Source organism: Gorilla gorilla, chromosome 11, assembly GCF_029281585.2.
Source record: "Gorilla gorilla gorilla isolate KB3781 chromosome 11, NHGRI_mGorGor1-v2.1_pri, whole genome shotgun sequence".
Lineage (NCBI taxonomy): Eukaryota > Metazoa > Chordata > Mammalia > Primates > Hominidae > Gorilla > Gorilla gorilla.
Genome location: NC_073235.2, coordinates 116,742,471 through 116,764,401, shown reverse-complemented (window position 1 = coordinate 116,764,401; position 21,931 = coordinate 116,742,471). Strand labels below are relative to the sequence as shown.

The 21,931-nt window shown below is 36.6% G+C and overlaps 1 protein-coding gene and 1 long non-coding RNA gene across 8 annotated transcripts in view; one reads left to right on the top strand and one right to left on the bottom strand.

Annotated features, from left to right (window-relative positions):
- Positions 1-21,931, bottom strand: part of SPAG16 (sperm associated antigen 16) — a 1,164,663-nt gene that overhangs the window by 299,861 nt on the left and 842,871 nt on the right. For 6 of the 7 annotated variants that reach the window (XR_008677798.1, XM_019022690.4, XM_019022691.3 and 3 more), the window contains one exon: positions 5,019-5,084. The exons of the other annotated variant lie outside the window; for it this stretch is intronic. Coding sequence is in view for 5 of the 6 variants with exons in the window: in XM_019022690.4 (XP_018878235.2) it covers positions 5,019-5,084 (66 nt within the window). In the remaining variant the exon portion in view is untranslated. The remainder of the gene's footprint in view (positions 1-5,018; positions 5,085-21,931) is intronic. 7 annotated transcript variants of the gene reach the window in all.
- Positions 10,327-15,002, top strand: LOC129532161 (uncharacterized). Its single transcript, XR_008677799.2, has 4 exons — positions 10,327-10,615; positions 10,693-10,799; positions 10,969-11,051; positions 14,855-15,002. It is a non-coding gene; the product is annotated as an uncharacterized lncRNA (long non-coding RNA).

Here is a 21,931-nt window from a genome sequence, read left to right as displayed (position 1 = left end):
ACACATAATTGTCAGATTTGTCAAGGTTGAAATGAAGGAAAAAATGTTAAGGGCAGCCACAGAGAAAGGTCAGGTAACCCACAAAGGAAAGCCCATCAGACTAACAGAGGATCTCTCAACAGAAACCTTACAAGCCATAAGAGAGTGGGGGACAATATTCAACATTCTTAAAGAATTTTCAAACAAGAATTTCATATCCAGCCAAACAAAGCTTCATAAATGAAGGAGAAATAAAATCCTTTACAGACAAGCAAATGCTGAGAGATTTTGTCACCACCCGGGCCTGCCTTACAAGAGCTCCAGAAAGAAGCACTAAACATAGAAAGGAACAACCAGTACCAGCCACTGTAAAAACATGCCAAATTGTAAAGACCATCGATGATATGAAGAAACTGCATCAATTAATGGGAAAAATAACCAGCTAACATCATAATGACAGGATCAAATTCACACATAGCAATATTAACCTTAAATGTAAATGGGCCATATGCCCCAATTAAAAGAGACAGACTGGCAAGTTCGATAAAGAATCAAGAGCCATCAGTGTGCTGTATTCAGGAGACCCATCTCACCTGCAGAGACACACATAGGCTCAAAATAAAGGGATGGAGGAAGATCTACCAAGAAAATGGAAAGCAAAAAAAAAAAAAAAAAAAAAAAAGCAGGGGTTGCAATCCTAGTCTCTTGATGATAAAACAGACTTTAAACCAACAAAGATCAAAAGAGACAAAGAAGCCATTACATAATGGTAAAGGGATCAATTCAACAAGAAGAGCTAACTATCCTAAATATATATGCACCCATTACAGGAGCACCCAAATTCATAAAGCAAGTCCTTTGAGACCCACAAAAAGACTTAGACTCCCACACAATAATAATGGGAGACTTTAACACCCAACTGTCAATATTAGACAGATCAATGAGACAGAAGGTTAACAAGGATATCCAGGACTTGAACTCAGCTCTGCACCAAGCAGACCTAATAGGCATCTACAGAACTCTCCATCCCAAATCAACAGAATATACATTCCTCTCAGCACCACATCGCACTTATTCTAAAATGGACCACATAATTGGAAGTAAAGCACTCCTCAGCAAATGTAAAAGAACAGAAATCACAACAAACTGTCTCTCAGACCACAGTGCAATCAAACTAGAACTCAGGATTAAGAAACTCACTCAAAACCACACAACTACATGGAAACTGAACAACCTGCTCCTGAATTGTCCCTGTTTGCAGATGACATGATTGTATATTTAGAAAACCCCATTGCCTCAGCCCAAAATCTCCTTAAGCTGATAAGCAACTTCAGCAAAGTCTCAGGATACAAAATCAATGTGCAAAAATCACAAACATTCCTATACACCAATAACAGACAAACAGGAAACCCAATCATGAATGAACTCCCATTCACAATAGTTATAAAAAGATAAAATACCTAGGAATCCAACTCACAAGAGATATGAAGGACCTCTTCAAAGAGAACTACAAACCACTGCTCAACAAAATAAAAGAGGACACAAACAAATGGAAGAATATTCCATGGTCATGGATAGGAAGAATCAATATTGTGAAAATGACCATACTGCCCAAGGTAATTTATAGATTTAATGCCATCCCCATCAAGCTACCAATGACTTTCTTCAAAGAATTGGAAAAAACTACTTTAAAGTTCAGGAACCAAAAAAGAGCCTGCATTGCAAAGACAGTGCTAAGCAAAAAGAACAAAGCTGGAGGCATCATGCTACCTGACTTCAAACTATACTACAAGGCTACAGTAACCAACACAGCATGGTACTAGTATCAAAACAGAGATATAGACCAATGGAACAGAACAGAGCCCTCAGAAATAACAACACACATCTACAACTATCTGATCTTTGACAAATCTAACAAAAACAAGAAATGGGGAAAGGAGTCCCTATTTAATAAATGGTGCTGGGAAAACTGGCTAGCCATATGTAGAAAGCTGAAACTGGATCCCTTCCTCACACCTTATACAAAAATTAATTCAAGATGGAATAAAGACTTAAATGTTAGACCTAAAACCATAAAAACCCTAGAGGAAAACCTAGGGAATACCATTCAGGACATAGACATGGGCAAGAACTTCACGACTAAAACACTAAAAGCAACGGCAACAAAAGCCAAAATAGACAAATGGGATCTAATTAAACTAAAGAGCTTCTGCACAGCAAAAGAAACTACCATCAGAGTGAAGAGGCAACCTACAGGATGGGAGAAAATTTTTGCAATCTACCCATCTGACAAAGGGCTAATATCCAGAATCTATAAAGAACTCAAACAAATTTACTAGGAAAAAAAAAAATCCCATCAAAAAGTGGGCAAAGGACATGAACAGACATTTCTCAAAAGAAGATACTTATGCAGCCAACAGACACATGAAAAGATGCTCATCATCACTGGCCATCAGAGAAATGCAAATCAAAACCACAATGAGATACCATCTCACACCAGTTAGAATGGTGATCATTAAACAGGAAACAACAGATGCTGGAGAGGATGTGGAGAAATAGGCATGCTTTTACACTGTTGGTCAGAGTGTAAATTAGTTCAACCATTTTGGAAGACAATGTGGCGATTCCTCAAGGATCTAGAACTAGAAGTAACATCTGACCCAGCCATCCCATTACTGGGTATATACCTAAAGGATTATAAATCATGCTACTCTAAAGATGCATGCACACATATGTTTATTGCAGCACTATTCACAATAGCAAAAACTTGGAACCAACCCAAATGTCCATCAATGATAGACTGGATTAAGAAAATGTAGCACATATACAACATGGAATACTATGCAGCCATAAAAAAGGATGAGTTCATGTCCTTTGCAGGGACATGGATGAAGCTGGAAACCATCATTCTCAGCAAACTGTCACATGGACAGAAAACCAAACACCGCATGTTCTCACTCATAGGTGAGATTGAACAATGAGAACACTTGGACATAGGGTGGGGAACATCACACACTGGGGCCTGTCAGGGGTGGGGGGCTGGGGGATGGATAGCATTAGGAGAAGTACCTAATGTAAATGACGAGTTAATGGATGCAGGAAACCAACATGGCACATGTATACCTATGTAACAAAACTGCATGTTGTGCACATGTACCCCAGACCTTAAAGTATAATAATAAAAAAAATTAGCTACTTTGATATTGGACACCTAAACCTCATATCTGTTATCTTGCCCTTTGAAATATGGGAAATTAATGTATGTCTCTCTTGATTGCTAATTCAATAAATCTAATTTGCTTATTTCCATATTTATTAAGTTTAATATTTAGAATGTAAAATGCTGTCTTTTGCAGTTATTATATTGCTTGCCAAAATAAAATGCCTGATTTACAAAATATTATTCATTTCAGCTCCCATTTAATTTTTGTAGGGCATGTGAAGCTATAAGCCACTTAATGGGCTTTCAGCATAAAACTATATTCTATTTCATAATGGGTCCATAGTGCTTAAATTTTTCCATACCCTGCTAGAAATAAAATATTCCTTGGTATCTAGAACTAATCTACAATACTTTCCAACTAATTGGCTCACTACAGAAAATTAGATAGAATATTTCTTACAAAGACCAATCTATTAAAATGTAATTTTGGTTGAGCCCATCATTAAAATTCCCAGGCCTGACAATGACACAAGCACAATTTCAATTGGAGCAATCAACATTCCCTTAGTAGATATAATTTTTAGTGAGCATTTTTCCTCTTTCTAAAAGAATGATACTAGCAGGATGGTAACAGAATTTTGACTATGCTATCATTGTGATGTTAGATGTAAGTCATCCATTAGATTTCTTTTATAGCTAATTGGAAAAGAAGTGGAATTTGGAATTAAGATTCTCACTATACTGGGAACTTTGAGACCACCAAAATGTTAGATATAATTAAATCACAGAGTTTAAATGAACTCGAGAGGTCATCTATGTAGTCAAATCTCTTTCATCTGAGAACAGACTTAAATCATCCTTCTTTGATTACTATCTGAACCCTTTTAAAGACATCCTCAATTAACGTGGCAACTGTCTTAATCCATTTTCTGTTGCTAATACAGAAAACCACAAACTGGATAACTTTAAAGAAAATAAATTTATTCCTCACAGTTCTGGAGGCTGGGAAGTCCCAGAGCATGGCACCACAATTTCATGAAGGCCTTTGTGCTGTGTCATCCCATAACAGGAGGAGGGAGGAAAAAGAGCAAGAGAGCAAAAACACTGAACTTGCAGCTTCAACTTCCTTAAAAGACATTAACCCATTCAGGAGGGAGGGTGCCACTGTCATGACCTAAACATCTCCTATAAGGCTCCACCTCCAAACAGTGTTGCATTGGGGATTAAGTTTGCAACTTGGAGGGATACATTCAAACCGTAGAAAACTCAAAGGACTCTCCAACAATTTTCATTGTGAAATCATCCTTATACCTGAATGAATACCTCAAGTGGCAGATAAAATATTTTTGTTTTGTCATCAGTTTATATGAAGAAGGACATATTTGAAACTTTTCCATGAGTAATTAAAAAGCTGTCAAATCAAGGCTGTTCTGTTCTAAATTGGAGAAAACTTTTTTCTTTAACTGCTTTTTCTTCTCCAGGTTTTCTTACAGAAAAATTACAGAGCAATTATAGTTATTTTAATGATTTTTCATTAAAATTTTATGCAGTCTATAGCCCACCTATTTTTTTGAAGCCCAGATTGGACAAAAGGCTCTTAAAAATGTGTTTAAGTAAAGTTGACTACAGTGTAATTCCTTGTCACTCCTGCTATGACTTGGGGTGTGTGTGGGGTGTGTGTGTGTGTGTGTGTGTATATATTTTAAAATTCTGCAACCCTATATACCTATAGACTTTTCCTATTGTTTACAACTAATTCCTAAAGTTGTTCTTCTCACCTCATTAACTTACCATTTCAGCTTGGAAATTTGTTTCATAAAAATGAATTTGTATATATGAAGCATTAAAAACAATTTACTGGGAGAACTGAACTCACCCTGGGATCAAAAATGGCATCATTGATAGAATGCATGTGACCATAAAGTGACTGCTCACATATACCCTAGGAAGACAAAGCAGAAATAGAGTCAAATAAATTTCTTTTGGAATGTAAAAAGGAATTCAAAGAAGCTTTTAAGTTTTAAAGTAATTTTTAGCCCCTCCTCCCAGAATTAATACATTCTCACCATAGAAAATTCTAGCTTTTACTATCAACTACTATTCAGAATCGTACAGACCTAGAGCGTGGAGCATACCATAGTACTGGTATCTACACTGAAATTCTACTGTTGTTGCTTTTACACCACTGAGCTGGTAGTAAACTCTCACTAAGTGGCTGCATTTCTCAATTAGCATAGCTTTCAAGCCCTGAGGCCAAAGACTATTAAGAAATCCCTTATTAGAAAGTTGTTATTTTCAGCACAGCATATCTACTGCTGCTGGGGGTAGGCAGTGGGGTCTCTCTTTTTCTTTTTAAATTATAGAATCACATTTTAGCTCCTGAATTTTCACAGTTCAGCATTAACATTATTACCTGTATAAAAATGTATAAAATATATACAGTGGCATTTTTAAATATAGAATAAGCATTTGTTTTGTGAGAACCAAACTTCACATCTATTCATTCAATTTAACTTATCCAAATAATAGCTAAAATTAAAATTAACTACAAAAATGTCCCAGCTTCAGTTTAAATGTTTCCGGGAAAGATGGACCTATAACACATTATAATAGGGATCTAAATATCTAAATGTGGGGCCTTTCATTTTGAACACCAGTGTTCAACGGGCATTCTTGACTCTTGTAGGGAAATAACCCAAATTCTGTAGAAGAACAAGGGAAAGTCATATGTGGACTATTGCTTGGAGAGTCTTGCTATGTGCTTGGAAATTCAGATTTCATTCAACCATTTGTTCATTCGACAAATATTTTTGAGCAATTAAGATTTGTCGGCACAATTCTAGGTGCTTAGGATATGTCAACAAATAGACAAAGAACCTTATTCTCACGGACCTTATATTCTAGTGGAGGAGATGGGCATTTTGTGATAAAGGCATAAAATGTACTAGAAGATAATAAGTCTTAAGAGAAGAAATTGTCAGGCAGGGTTAGTAATAGTAGGAATTTTGGGATTTGGGAACTAAGGGAAATCACATTATCAAGTAGAGTTATCCAGTTTGGCTTCACCCAGAAGATAAAGTTTGAATAAAGAATGAAAGTATAGTAAGGGAGTTAGCCAAGAATGAAAGTATAGTAAGGGAGTTAGCCAATGAAAGTATAGTAAGGGAGTATAGCCAAAGTATAGTAAGGGAGTTTTTCTGGAGGAAAAGTGTTCCAGGTAGGAAGAAAAACTAGAGCAAATGTCTCCAAGTAGATGTTTGCCTCACACATTTCTGGAACAACAAGGAAGCCAGTGTGGCTGGAAAGTCAGTCACTCAGAAGAGTAGATTCACTCAAAAGTCTTCATCTACTCTCATTCACTACCTTGTATTTATTTAACCTTAAATCTTTGAAGACTGGGAGAGATTACAGAAAAGACTGCAAAACGAGCTACCAAAGGTAGATCATCATGATGCCCCTCACTGTTATTGGCCATTCATGGAGTATCTCTGAACCAAGCAAAGTTGGAAAGGCTTTATAACTAATCTCTGCTTGGTCCTCATTATCGTCATTGTACTCAGCAAGTTAACTTCCAAATATCAATTTAAAGAATCAATTCATGCTACAAATCTTTGTTCACAGAGTGCAAAATTTCCCCACATAAATTTAAATTTCACAAAAATAAATTGAAACACTTTGATACTCTCTCAGAATCTCAACCATCCTTGTTATTATTTATGGCTTAGTATCTTGACACTGTTATAACTTTAAACCAATTATGCTAAGAACTTCAAATCATCCCAATTCTCAAAATAGAAATAAATTACTTACAAAGCCAAAAAGGCAAAGCATAAGATGTCATAGTTTTTTATATTATCTTAGAAATTTTTTGGTTAATTTTGAGAACTAATATACAGTGATGTAATATTAATACTTGTATACCGAGTGGTAATATTTTTACAAAGATATAAATTAGCAAATTGTCTTAAAATATTTTTGTATTAATGAAAGTTTTGCATTTGGTCCTTTTCTAACTTGAGAATCGCTAAACTATTTGATTAATTGGTAATGAAAAGTGTAGTAGCTTTTTTTTTCAAATTCTGAATGCCAAGTTTTAATTCAAAGTAGAATCTCTATGGCACTCTTGAAAAACCCTGGAAATATGGGGTTATAAAGGAAATGCTGACGGACCACATTTGTGCTGCTATAACAAAATCTAACTCGAAGATAAATGTTTCATGAATTAAAATAAGTTTAAAAAGCTTTTCTACACAGCTTTGTTCCCAAGATAAAAGTGAATCTCCTCTTTTTGTGGTATAGGGAATATGAGGGTTACTAACATTCTAGTCTGCAAACAGCCTTAATCAAAAGCAATACTCAAACTGGGACATTAAAATTTGGAATCTCTTCTTTGATGAATTCTTGTCAGAATAGTTTTCTTTCAAAAGGAGAAAAAATAAAAAAGAAAGAAGAGTTTACAAAAAAAATAATAATAATGTGACCCAATATGCATTGCTCCAGCATTTGATTCTCTCAGACAGAGAAGCTGTGTGTAATAATGATCTCTATCACTGACCCTGGGGGTAGAAATGGCCACATTTAATTTTTGGATCTGCCACCTAATAGCTGTGTGACCTTAAACAAATTGCTTCGCTTTACTGTGCTTCAGTTGCCTGATATGTACAATGAGATAATGGCATTTAACCTATAGCTTTGTTAGGAGAATTAATTGAGATAATAATGCACAGGAAATGTTGGTATGTTGCCTAGCACAGAGTAAGGGCTTGACAAATATTGGTTCTTAATATTTGTCACATACTATTGAAATGCTGAATATTTTCCAGTTGACATACCCACCCTTACTTCTCCACCGAGTTCCAACTTTGAATGTCTATTTGCCTTCTTAAAGAGCTCTTGCGGACATGGGTGCTGTTTGTTCTGTTGCCCTCAGATTCATTCTCCGCATGGCTCTGCCCCGCCCTATGCCAGGCTCTCTACTAACTACATTGCCTATGTTCTTAGGACATCTGGGCTCTGGTTGGATTCAGCCAGAGGGAAGCGCCTGTAGGATATGGATAAGCAGAAAGAGAGAATGGATAAATTGCCACTTCTGCTACCTCCCGTTCAGCTGTGATTATGTCAGTGGCCTTATTCTCTACCAAATTCCACAGCTCCTGTATCCTTTCTCATGGCCACTTGCACACTGCATCCAGTAATGCTTTCCTTCCCCTCCCATTTCAGACACAGTGGTGGTGGGCAGTGATGATTTCCCATTGTTGCGAGTCCCTGGCTGCTGTGCTAGCTCCCTTAATGCCGCCCATACCTCTGTAAACATTAAACTTGAGCTTACTCTGTGAGTGCCCTCTTTCCTGCTGGCGACCTGTCTGATGCAGCATGTCAGACATAATAAGCAAAAGAAGACTTGTTGATTTACTACTTCCCAACTGTCTATTTTGATCTTCACGAAATCTTTATACATATGAATGGCATCACCAGCTGCTCAAATAAACAAACCAAGGCAACCAAAAACCTGGGAATAAGAATACCTCTTTTTCTTCCACCACTCCAGCCCCAACCCTTATCTACTACAAGTCTTTCTTCAAAATATAGCCCTACTCTGCCCAGCTTCATCCCTTGCCGCTATCACCACTCTGGGGGCAGGCCATCATCCTACAGACCCTGACTATGGCAGTAGCCTCCTTCTCCCACTCCACCCCACTCCCAGTCATCCCCTTCACTGCCACTAGAGCAACCAACAAAAGCTGAATCAGACCATGTCACACTCCTGCATACAGCCAACCAAAAAATTATCACTGCACTAAAAGAATTCCAAACTCTCTGCCTGTGTCTTAAGGCCCTATATTGTTCGGCTCTTGTCTCTGTATCTGACCTCATCCTTTACCACTCTTCCTTTTCACTGTGTTCCTCGAACATTTTCATATTTCTTCATGGTCAGGGCTTTCTAAGCAGAGTTCTGGCACCTGAGTTAAAGAATGACTGAATAGCAACCCTAAAGATAGAGACCCCTGGGGAGATACAGGGACATCTCACCCTGAGGCATTCTTTCACATCCAAGGATTGCAAACCGATGCTTTCCTTCTTTTTGGGAAGATTTGTTTAGATTTCAGAGCAAAGGTTTCTTTAATGTTCTCTCTCTCTCCCTCCCTCTCTCACTGTCTCTCTCTCTGTCTCTGTTTCCCTCTCTACCTCCAACCCCCACTCCCCAGAGGGAAGAAAGAAAATTGAGTTTCATGGTTTGGGGTTTCCTTTCTCGTGGTACATAGCCCCTTTCCTTCTGTACCCACAAGGTACACCTGGTTCTCACCCAGCCCTCCCTGCCCCCTACATAAGGAATTGAGGAATAGAAAATAAACAGTCTTCTCTGTGAGTAAATGGTTTGATATCTGATCCAGACACCTCCTTTGTACTGTCAGGATAATAACTCTAAGTACAGTTAGATATAAGAACATACAGCTGTCACACTGGCCTTCCTGTTTTCTAACTGCCTGGAACGCTCCCGCCTTTGTGCTTTCTGTTTCATTTATTGCAGATGTTCTCATCTAGATATACACATGTCCTTATCCTTCCCATGCTGCTTTCAACTCAAACACAACCTTTTTCATGCTGTCTGAGATCTAATTTCCTGACATCTCTCTTACAACCAGTCATTAGAGTAGCAGAAACTGTTTCATGAAACACTTTTATTTTTCCTCTTGGGCACACACCCAGACTAGAGGTCAGGCGTGGCCATGTGACTGAGTTCTGCTCAGTGAAATGCAGGTGCTACAGGTAGTTAGGCAAGAGCTGGGCAGGAGAAGCCTCTCCCATCACCCACGGAAATGTTGGGTGATGGTTCCACAATATTGCCTCTCTAAAAATGATATTTAATCTATTAGCCAGAGAGAGACAATCTCCTGATGGTCCACGCTTGTTAACATTAAAGTGTTAATTGAATGCAGGCCCCAGGGAGAAGCAGCTTCTTGGGCATGTGTGTTAAGAGACAAAACGGTGAAGTATGACATTCTGGGGGACACATGCCACTGGAGAAAGGCAAAAACCTCAGATGGGCATGCATATACCTCCCTAAACACACTGCATGCCTGTGCTCAATTCCAAAGGGTAAGGAAAACACTGCGCATGCGGGAAGCCCACCCTACGAGAAGAATCATGGGAAAGAGGCAAGCCTATGAGGTCCTAGCAACAAGGTTAAAGGCCTCCCTTTTTTTGCTCCCTTTTCTCCCTTGATCCTTCATGAGCCCGCTTAGGTCTCTTCCAAACGAATTTTCCTTTCTTTCCTATTCTAAAGCCTTTTAAAATAAACTCCTCTTCCTGTTATGGAACTTGCCTCGGTCTCTTTTTCTGCTTTATGCCCCTCAGTCGAATTCTTTCTTCTGAGCAGGCAAAGGCTGAAGTTGCTCCAGACACCTATGGATTTGCCGTCGGTAAATCAGGGTAACTCGGATCTCTTCCATTGCTAACACAGACAGTTGTGAAGTAAGTCCAACATAGGCCTGGCCCTTAGAAAATATCCACCATAATCTGCCAAACTCCTGATTTTCCGTTCTTTGCAGGCTATACGCAGAAGGCCTCTAGATGATGAGGCAGCATAAACTGGAAGGAACCTGGGTTTCTCAACCACCACAGAGAGAAAAGCCGCCATTCGGGACCTTACAATTGGGTAGTCCATGAATGAGAACTGAGCTTCCACTGTGTCACATCCCTGATATTTCAGGGTTCAATTATATTCACAGATGCCAATACTTGACAAATAGGTCACCCCATTTTGTTTCCTTCATATCACTCCTCATTAACAAAATTACTTCATGAATTTTTCTCATTTATTGTAGTCTCCTGCCTCTAAAATTACGCTCCACAAGAGAAACTCATCCACTCCTCCGTCTTCTCATCCCCAAGGCCTAAGACAGCTCTGGTAAGATACGATACAGTTATTGAATGAAAAAGTAAGCACACTTACATGGATATTATGAATGAAATTGCAAAAAAAAAAAAAAAACACCCTCACCAGATATGCTTTATTACTGGACAAATAGCTTAGTCTTCTCAATATTTATTTTCATTCTGATCAGTCATGACACGAAATGCGTGCACTTTCTTATTCCCCAACACCTTTGCTTCAGTGTAGTTCTAACCCGGGAGCATATTCACCCATTGACTTTTCCATTGCCTATTAACATTTTAAACAACTATAGGGAAATGGTGACTCCAGGTGGAGGATGCAGCTTTATGTTCATTGAGTGTTTATTACATACCTAAAGCATTATGCTAAATGTTTTACAGTTGTTATCATATTTAATCCTCACAGCAATGCTAGGAGATAGGTACTATTGTAATTCACATTCTAGAGATGAAAACAGTGGCATCTAACCCACAAATAAAAAGTGGCAGAGCCATGACACTAATCCAGTTTTGCCTGATTCCAAAGTCCCCTAGCCCTTTATGTGCAAGAAGATGGAGTGAGTGAGGCTGTTTGCCAAATCTTTCCAATATTCCTCCTTTCTGGGTAGACACGCACCTCCTAACCCTCCATGGGCTTATGAGAGACCATGTAATGAGTTCTGGCTTAAGAGTGGTGAATGGAAATGACATAGAATACTCCTCTCAGGCTCTTCCCAACTTCGCATTTTCAGCACTTAATGATAGGTGCAAATGCCCTCCAGGAGTCCCTTTTCCCTCTGGCAGAAACAAACACCATTCAAGGTCATGGCTGAGAGATCCACCTGGATCCCTGGGAAGACCAGCAGGAATCCCCCACACCCATCTTCCAACCCATGAAGGACACAGAACTGAAGCAAGACACACATGTTGTGAGAATTGGAGGTTGTTTTTTACCGTAACACAAGCTAGCCTAGCCTGACTGACCGTGAACCCTATGTATAAAGATTAAGCTTGTTCCCTCAAAATAGTAAAAGTCTTTTTAGTGTCAATAGTGTCATGTGAAAATTTGAAAAAAAATTAAATAATACTCATCAAAAGTCATATTTAAGACAAAAAAACCTTGAAAACTCTTAAAAATTAGGCCAAAATTAAATCATAAAATAAGTAGCCAAGCACATTATCACTAAAATCATTAAAGTGCTAATGCTTATGAATTTCCTTTCTCATTATAATGACTTACTTAATCAATGAATTCCATATTCTTTTGAAAAAATTTTAAGACAAAAATATGAAGTGAGTCCACTTGACTCATTTTTTTTCCTCCAAGGCTAGATTTTAAAATGCCTTTCTACCATAAAGACACATGCACCCATATGTTCACTGCAGCACTATTAATAATAGCAATGACATGCAACCAATCTAAATTCCCATCAATGGTAGACTGGATGAAGAAAAAAAGTGCTACATATACACCATGAATACTATTCAGGCATAAAAAAGAATGAGATCATGTCCTTTGCAGGACCATGGATAGAGCTGGAGGTCATTATCTTAAGTGAACTAACATAGCAACAAGGAACAGAAAACGAAATACCACGTTTTGGTATTTAAGTGGGAGGTAAATATTGAGTACACATAGACCCAAAGAAGGGAACAAAAGACATCAGGGCCCACATGAGGGTGGAAGGTGGGAGAAAGACGAGTATTGAAAAACTACTTATCAGGTACTATGCGTATTACATGGGTGATGAAATAATCTGTACACCAAATCCCTGTGACATGCAATTTACCTATATAATAAACCTGCACATGTACCCCTGAACCTAAAAGTTAAACAAATGAAATAAATTAAATGTCAGAGAAAACAAAAAAAAATGCCTTTTTGATATGTTAAATCAATTTTTATATTAGTGATTGTATTAGTCCATTTTCACACTGCTATAAAGCAATACCTGAGACTGGGTAATTTATAGAGAAAAGAGGTTTAATTTTCCTGGGGAAGCCTCAGGAAACTTACAGTCATGGCAGAAGGGGAAGCAGGCATGTCTTACATGGCAGCAGGCAAGAGAGAAGTGCAAGCAGGGAAAAGGCCAGATGCTTATAAAACCATCAGATCTCATGATAACTCACTCACTATCATGAGAACAGCATGGGGGACACTGCCCCCATGATCCAATCACCTTCCACCAGGTCTCCCCTCGACACATGGGGATTATGAGGATTGTAATTTGAGATGAGGTTTGGGTGGAGACTCAGAGCCAAACCATATCAGTGACATATAATTTACATACGCTAAAATGCATAAATCTTAGGGGCTTACCTCAATACATTTTTATCTGTGTATATATCTGTGTAATTGTTATTCAGATTGCGATATGAAATGTTTCCAGCATGCCAAAACATTCTCTCATGCCCTTCTTAGTAAAAACATCCCTACAATTTTTATTAACTATATTTTATTGAGAAAGGAAATATAAAAATATGGTTGTAAAGTCAAATATTACAAAACACTCTCCAATGAAAAGTTAGTCTCCCATTTTAGGCCACCTCCAGAGGCAACTACCATAAATCATGTTTGTTGTATATTTCATGGACTAGTCCATACATATACAATCCCCTTTCCTCACTGTCTCATATATCTACCTCAGTTCATATAAATGAAACCATAATATATATGCATTTTATTATTATTGTGGTGGTTAAGAATGTGATATTTGAGTGAAGTTGCAGAGTTTAAAACTCAGCTTATTGGAAAATTATTGATACTATTATTTGTATAAACACTTTACTAAGTACTTTGCATATAGCAATTCTTTTCATCTCTACCATAGGAAATTAGTAATATTTTAAATCTCCATTTACAGTGGGAGAAATTTATGTAAAGCGATTAACATAATGCCTACACAAGTAAGGGATATTGTTATTTATAGATTAATTTGTAGCTTTTTCTCTATTCCTTGTTATACCTATTAATTTTTGTTGGCTGCTGAGAATTTTAAAAGTCACCACTCTCCCAGGAAAAGACTCAGTGTTCTCTATCCATGCTCACAAGCACCAGAACTAGTTATAAACTCATCTAATCAATTAGCAACAGTTCTACAGCCCTGCTTACAAGTAAACAATCAGAGTGGGTTTTAAACCTATCTAATTAATCAATGACAAGTAACTTCAGTGAGCACTCCTGTAAAAGTCAAATAACAACAGACACGACTTAAAAGTCAGCCAACTGGTTCAGGATTCACTACAGTGAACATGTTTCTAATGCTATTATCAACTTTTTTCTACTTCTGTAACTGGCAAAAAAAAAGTCTCATTGACCAGTACAAGCTACTTTTCTAAAACTGACTTCAACCAACTCCTGCCTCTGTAACCAACACAATCCAAAGTAAACTCTTCACCAAAACTGGATATAAAATCAGCAATTGGATTTGCTCAATGGGTAACTCTGACCAGTATAATTCTTCCACACTTAAGTGTATTATACATTCAGCTTTTTGGTTTCAGATATTGAGTGGTGTTCTCATCCTTAGACACAATTAAGTTTATACTAGTTTGCTAAAGCTACCATAACAAAGTGGCACAGACTGGGTGGCTTAAACGAAAGAGATTTATTTCCTCACAGTTGTAGAGGCTAGAAATCCAAGCTCAAAGTGTAGGCAGGGTTGGCTTCATTATGAGTCCTTCCACTTGGCTTGTAGATGGCTGTCATCCCCCTATATGTTCATATGGCCTTTCATCTGTGTCTATCTGTGTCCTAATCTCTTTATGAGGACACCAGTCACATTGCATTTGGGCCCAACCTGATGACTTCATTTAATTTTAATTATCTCTTAATAGACCTTATCTCCAAATACAGTCACCTTCCAAGATACTGAGGATTAAGACATCAACATATGGATTTAAGGGGACACAATTCAACCCCTTGCAAAGAGCTACAGATGTCTTTATTCTACTACTCATAAAATGTCTTAGGAATACAATAGCCATTAGAACATTAACTGGTTGCAAAAGGTAAACTGTGACATTATTTTATACTATTTATTGTATTGTACATATATTGCATGAATACATTTTGGGCTTATATGCAGTCTCAAAATGAAAAATTGTATATTTTACATATTTGAATACATATCTAAACAGACTTGGATATCATACAAGCATATAATGTAATGATTAAAAGCACATTGTCTGGAGCGAAACTACTTGGGTCTGAATTTGGGCTTTGCTGCTTACTGTGCCCTTGGAACACTCTAGGCCTCAGTTTTCTCATCTGTAAAATAGAAATAATATAGTATCTACATGATAGTGCCATTTTGAGGATTTAACAAGTGAATTGGTGTGAAGTGCTTTGATTGCTGCCTGTGACAAAGCAAGTACTCAATAAATGTTAACAATTACATAGTCATAATATGCAGATTGCAAGCTCTATGATAGCAGAGATGACATTTAGTGTACCGTTTTTATCACTTCATAATTATAACCACAACGATGAATTAGCACGTGGGAAGCATTTAATACATATTTTTAAACAAATGCACACACACGCACACACACACACATTGCAAGTTTGGTAAATGCACCCTTCACCAGCTGTCCTTTCCTAACCACATGACCTCCACCTTTTCAAGGTAATTTAAGCAAAAGGGTCAGGATTTTTGATGTTATAAAAGGACCCTCATGGAGAGAAAATCTAAGAAATGGAGCCCTAATAATGGAATGTCACAACCATCTGACAGCTGCACAGCATAAAGTTTTGTGCACTGTTGCGTTCTTGTCCACAGAACCTTCTGTACTTAGCCACTCCAAGTGCACCTGCCAGCCCCTCACATCACAACACAGAGACAGCATTCCTGCGTATATTTTTACAAAATAATTTCTCTAAATAAAACACTGAAATTAAAAAGAATCATATTGTGCCATTATGCCCCCTATTTAATTTCAAATTCTGTGACCAGTCAAAAGTACTATTAAAGATGAGAAAGCAAATTGTATCCAAGGGTGAGCAGAATTAAAGTTTATGCCAGCTGCAAGAAAAAATTCTCCTACTTATCACCTACTAGATTCTGCTTGTCTCTATTACGGCTACTATCTTAGTTTTCAAGTTTAAAAATTAATGTCAAAAGAATTTTATAAAGATCTTTTTTTGTTTGAACAAGGTAAAACATTTTAATACAATAGAGCAATTTATATAACATTTCATATATTCTGGAAATTCTTAAAAACATATTTGTGAAAAAACTCTTTGGAATTTTAACCTTACGGGTTTACAGGTTGTTAAAAAATATATTCCATTATTAATGCTGAAATGATCTCACTGGCATATAAATTAGAAACAGAGTAATCATTAACAAAGCTCCTACTTTTTGTTATTTCATGTAAATAACTAACCATATCTGTGAAAGATTGATTGCAGCTTTTAAAATGTTTGCTGAATCCTTGTGTAATTAAGATGAGTTAAATATGCAAATCAAGCCTAATTAGCTTCATTTATTAATGTTACTTTGCCTTGCCTCTACAAAATTTTTACTGCGGATCTGCTTTAGCATGTGGTATTTTTTATTTCTTTGTTCTAGGTTGAATTGCTGAAGAAACCAGCTGTTTTTCAGAAAGAGAAAAAGCTTTCATGCAGCATTCTTCATTTAGAAGTGAGTGTTTAAAAAAATGCTCCCAGTAGCATAAGAACTGACTAAAATGCAATTATATACATATGTGTATTGGAATATATATATTCCAATCACCTTACATTAGACTATATTTAATGAATTCCCTTTCATTGAAGCAGCAAACCCTCTGGGGATTCCTTTTGATGAAAATGAGCCTTTGTCACAATATGTCCAACACAGTGATTGAGCGGAACAGAGTTAAACAGGCAGCATCGAATGAACCAAAGTACTTGGGAGAATTACATTTTCCTTGAAAAAAATTCTACATTTTTTTTTGCATTAAAAAAACCAACCTTTCTATGTAAAACTACCAGCGTCATAAAATTCACTGGAAATAATGCAAAGAAAATATAGTACAATGGCAGAGGGAAACACTAATATACCAATACAAATAAATATTAAAGTTCAGAGTCAATCTCACTTGCCCCTGATAAGCCAAAGGGAATAAGAATGAAATCTCAGAGCAAACAGAGTCAAAATTTAAATACTTCTTTTTCTATTATATATTCAATTAATTATTCTCACCATTACATTCTATAATTCAATTTTCCCAAATTCAGAAAATTGTTTTACATTATTATTGACTTTACTGCCTGCTTTAGGATATATATACTATTATTATTTTTAATAAGGTTTTATTTTCCCCCATGGAAACAGTCGTTTTTCCAAGGTTTCTGAGGGGTTGTAAATATTTTATTGTGGTTAAAAAGCACAAGAGATGTACTGTCTTAACAAATGTTTAACTCTACTGTATATTGTTTACCATAAATACAATGTTGTACAACAGATCTCCAAAACTTTTTCATCTTGCATAACTGAAACTTTATGCACATTAAGGATCTATATTTTGTTTTATTTTTTTTATTATACTTTAAGTTTTAGGGTACATGTGCACATTGCGCAGGTTAGTTACAAGAATCTATATTTTATATGATAGTATTTACTTCCCAAATTATGAAGCCAATACAAGTGTTCATTTTTTTCTATAATACATGAATTTTTAAGATCATTGGTAAAATAGGATGAAAACACATATTCAGAAAGGAAAAACCCTGAAATATAAAATATTCTCAGTTTTATAATGGGTGGCTTTCCTTTGCTCAACAAATATTTCCTTAAAATTAACTAAGTGTCAAATACACTACTAGAGTTAATAGCATATTTAAATCCAAAGTTTGAGCTAAGCCTGACAACAATAGAGTCCACACTCCAAAGTGAACACCAGTCACTGTGTATGATAGACACGTGTGATTAATTTGAAGCTCTTTTTCCATGTGGAGCATATGAAAGGGTTAGTAGTTGAACTGGAGAAAAGGTTTCTGGGGGGGTTTCTGTGTGTGTCTGCTTTCTCTGTTATATGTGATGAGCTAGGGAAAAAAGATAAAAAAAAACCGGCCAGAGAAACACACAATTGTCAAGAGGTGAATTACACATGTGAGATCCCCAGCAATGTAGGGACTTTCATAAACGCCATGAAGGGGGTTGGCTTTAAAAATATGGTTATTTTACAAAGTGCTGAACTAGATTTCCAATGTGCTAAGAACTTTGGAGTTCCTTCCACCTCATCATCCTCCCCACACTCCAACCCTGATGATTCTGAAATCATCATTAAGCAAATGAGGGAACTTAGAAAGTCCTTAAGCAGTCCTCCCACATGCAGCCCCTCCCCAAGTCCTCTCAAAAGTTTCATCCAATTGGCAACGATCTGACGTCCAGAAACCGGCTACCTAATTAGATCCAGGTGTGGATGATGCACCTGGGACGTAGTTTAAGTGTAGCTCCTTAAATTCCATTCCTCTCTATCTGTAGACCTGTGAAACTAAAATAGACAAATCATCTACCCCATATTACCAAATATACATTGTTGGGCAGGCACAGAATAACCACTGTATACATTCCTGTTCTAAAAGGAGGAAAATGAAGGCATAAAAGGGTCATTAGTCCATAATAATTCCAAAATTCAACCATACAAATTGTGTAAGTTCTGTGAGTAGGTCTCAAGGCCTGGGAATAATTCTTTATGATTCTATAGTTCTGCTCTATTATAAATTAGAACATAAAGCATGCCCTGGGCACAGATATTGTAGAACAATAATTGTCAAATTTTAGGGTGCCTAGGAACCAAGCAGAAAGCTTGTTTATAACGCGTATTTTTACAGAAAAAGGATTTTTGAGGCTCCACTTAAAGAGGTTCTGAATCTATGTACACATGAGTTTCAGGAATTTGTATTTTAATTAGCATGCCATGTGATTCTAACATGTACTTTGGGAAAAAATGATCTACTGCAGTGCTTCTCAAATTTTAATGTTAATATTAATATAAATGCCCTGGAGATCTTATTAAAATGCAGATTCCAATTCAGTAGGTCTGGGGTAAGCCAATGCTCTGCAAGAAACAAGGTTTTTTTGTTTTCTTAAATAAAACACTCTCATTTGTAGCATTTGCAAACTGCCATGGTATAAATATTCCCTCCGTGGACAATTTCAAGCTACCAACTCAATGTCACCGAACTCTGATTTGGGAAGAGTTGTGCATATTCTGCTTTCACAAATCAGTGTGAACCAACTCCGACACACTACTGCATGGAGCCCAAGATTCTGAATTTCTCATAAGCTCCCAGGTGATATGGTCGTTCCTTGCGCACAGACCACACCTTAAATAATAAGGATCCAGTAGAGAAACATGGAATGCTCCTAGTGAAGGTGATATTTAAGATGAGATATAGACACTAAAAGGTAAGTTAGTTGGGCAAAGTCATGGGATAGAGGGCAAAGATTCAAATAGAGAGTGACCCCAGAGCATGCCATTTATATATTGTTTATGGATGCTTTGGTATTACAATCACAGAGTTAATTTGTTGAGACAAAGACTATAGGCCTGCAAAACTAGCCTTTTATAGAAAAAGTTTGGTGAATTCTGCACTAGAGCATTAAGTTAATAGCTATACTCTCTTAACAACTACAAAATGTTTTTATCATTATGCTGTGCTATATGGCTGTAAAAAAAACCCACACATATACATACACAAACATCAACCCATAGATACGCGTGCACGAGTACACAATCACATACACACAAAGATACATACACATACATGGACACACAACATACACATATACATACACACACATATACATACATATGCACCCACAAAACCAATAATATAGATAATCCAGTTATTTTAATCAAGCGAAATATATATATACATTAGAATGATAGAAGAGATTAAATAAAATGTATAGAAGGAATAGCATATAAAATAAGAAAATACAAGCATTACTATGGCAATAAAGTTGAAAATCCAGAGCAAATAGATTACTTCCTAAGAAAATACAAATAACCCCACTTAATTTATGAATTATTATATCACTGTTGAAGAGAAACCACATCATTTATTCCAAAACATATAATTTAAGATACAACTATTATATATATAAAATTACTAACTAGGTAGCTGAAAGTGTTAAAAGAGAGCACTAAAGGATCAGAGAGGTGGTAACTGTACCAAGCAACTACAATACCTAGGGAAGAGGGGCCAAATAAAAGTTTGAGTTATTAAATCTTAAAAGACTTAGATGAAGGGCTTAAACTCAAACCTCTAAAATGAGGTGCTCCTCAGGTGCTGTTAGTGTCTCTGAAGAGGGTGCAATGAGAATGGTTCTATGAGTTTGGCAAAAATTGAAACTGATTTAGCTGCTGCCATAAAAAGAGCTGCTGGGATGAAGAATCAAGGCACAAGAGTCCTCCGGAGGCACACAGGAAGTAGACAAGGAGTACATAGAAAAGGCCAGGTCCTGGCTTCCTCCTCCAGCCTTGCCATCTCCCTTAGCTCCCACTCTGGCCAGAGCTCAACACGGACCCTACTGGTAAACAGAAATGGAAATTGCAATTTCAGCCCCAGGATCACAGAGCTGAGTTTAGAAGGTTGGGTATGAAGCTGACAGGCAATAAGTTATAATTGGCAGAAGTATAAAATATGAATGTTAATTATCAAAATTTTAAATAAAGCTTTTCCATGGCAAAAAGATACAATAAATAAGGTAATGAAAAAATTTGATTTGTTAAAAATTTTGCAATGCAGATGACAGATAAACAGATAAAGGGCCACATATATATATATATATATATATATAGTCATAGTAACACAGACAAAGGATATGAATAGGCCATTCACATAAAAGGAAATATAAATGGACAATAAATGTATGAAAAGATTTTCAAACTCACTAGTCAGTGAAATGCAAAATAAAGTGACAACTACCAATTCACCCGCTGTTGGCAGTCATGTGGGAAAGAAAGTACTTTCATTTACTCATGGTAGAAATGTGAATCGTTACAGCCTTTTGGAAAAGCAATTTGGTAACATCTATTAACATTTAAAATGATGTGTTCCTTAACCTTGCAATAAAAGCAGCATGTGTAAATTTATATCTGAGTATGTTTTTGCAGCACCATTTATGGTGGCAAAAACCTGGAAATGAAGTGACTGCTCATCAAGAAAATAATTTTGACATAAACTCTTACTCCTTTGCCTACTACATAGTCAATAAAATAATAAAATAGAATCCTATTGATTGATTTTGAGTTATTTCTATCAGATACATTTGAACAAGAAAAGCAAAATGCACAGAAGTAGGTATTGTATTGTACAATGACCAAAGGACCTTGTCTGCAAGTGTGTTTGTGGGATTTTTGCTGTTGTTCTTGGAAATGTTTTTTCTTTTCTGTTGAATTTGGAGGTACAGTTGGATTAATAATAATATTTCATAAAACACATTATGATCAGGTTGTTAATATGTTCCTTAGAGTGGATAAAGGGAAGAAGATAGGAATTGTAGGAAACAGGAGATTCTAAGCATACAGGAACCTATTTATGTAAAATGATTTCTGTGTGTATACAGACATATTTAAATGCAAAAGTAAATTAGAAAACAAGAGAGAATATCCAATACTTATGCTAAGTAATACAAGCAAGTTATAGACTAAGGTATAGCAAGATTATACCTCATTAAAACAAATAAACATTATAGCAATAATTGCATACACTGAATAAGTGTTTACTATATGCCAGGCATGGTTCTAACAGCTTTGTAAACACATTACTGATTGAATGCTTCTCAGTACATTGTTATGCAGGTATATACAGCAAGTTAGTGTGTACACTGAGAAAGACCCAGCATAAAGTCACAGAGGACTCTGGTGCCAAATCATCTGAGTATTTATTTGAATACTGGCTCTGTTTCTGACCAG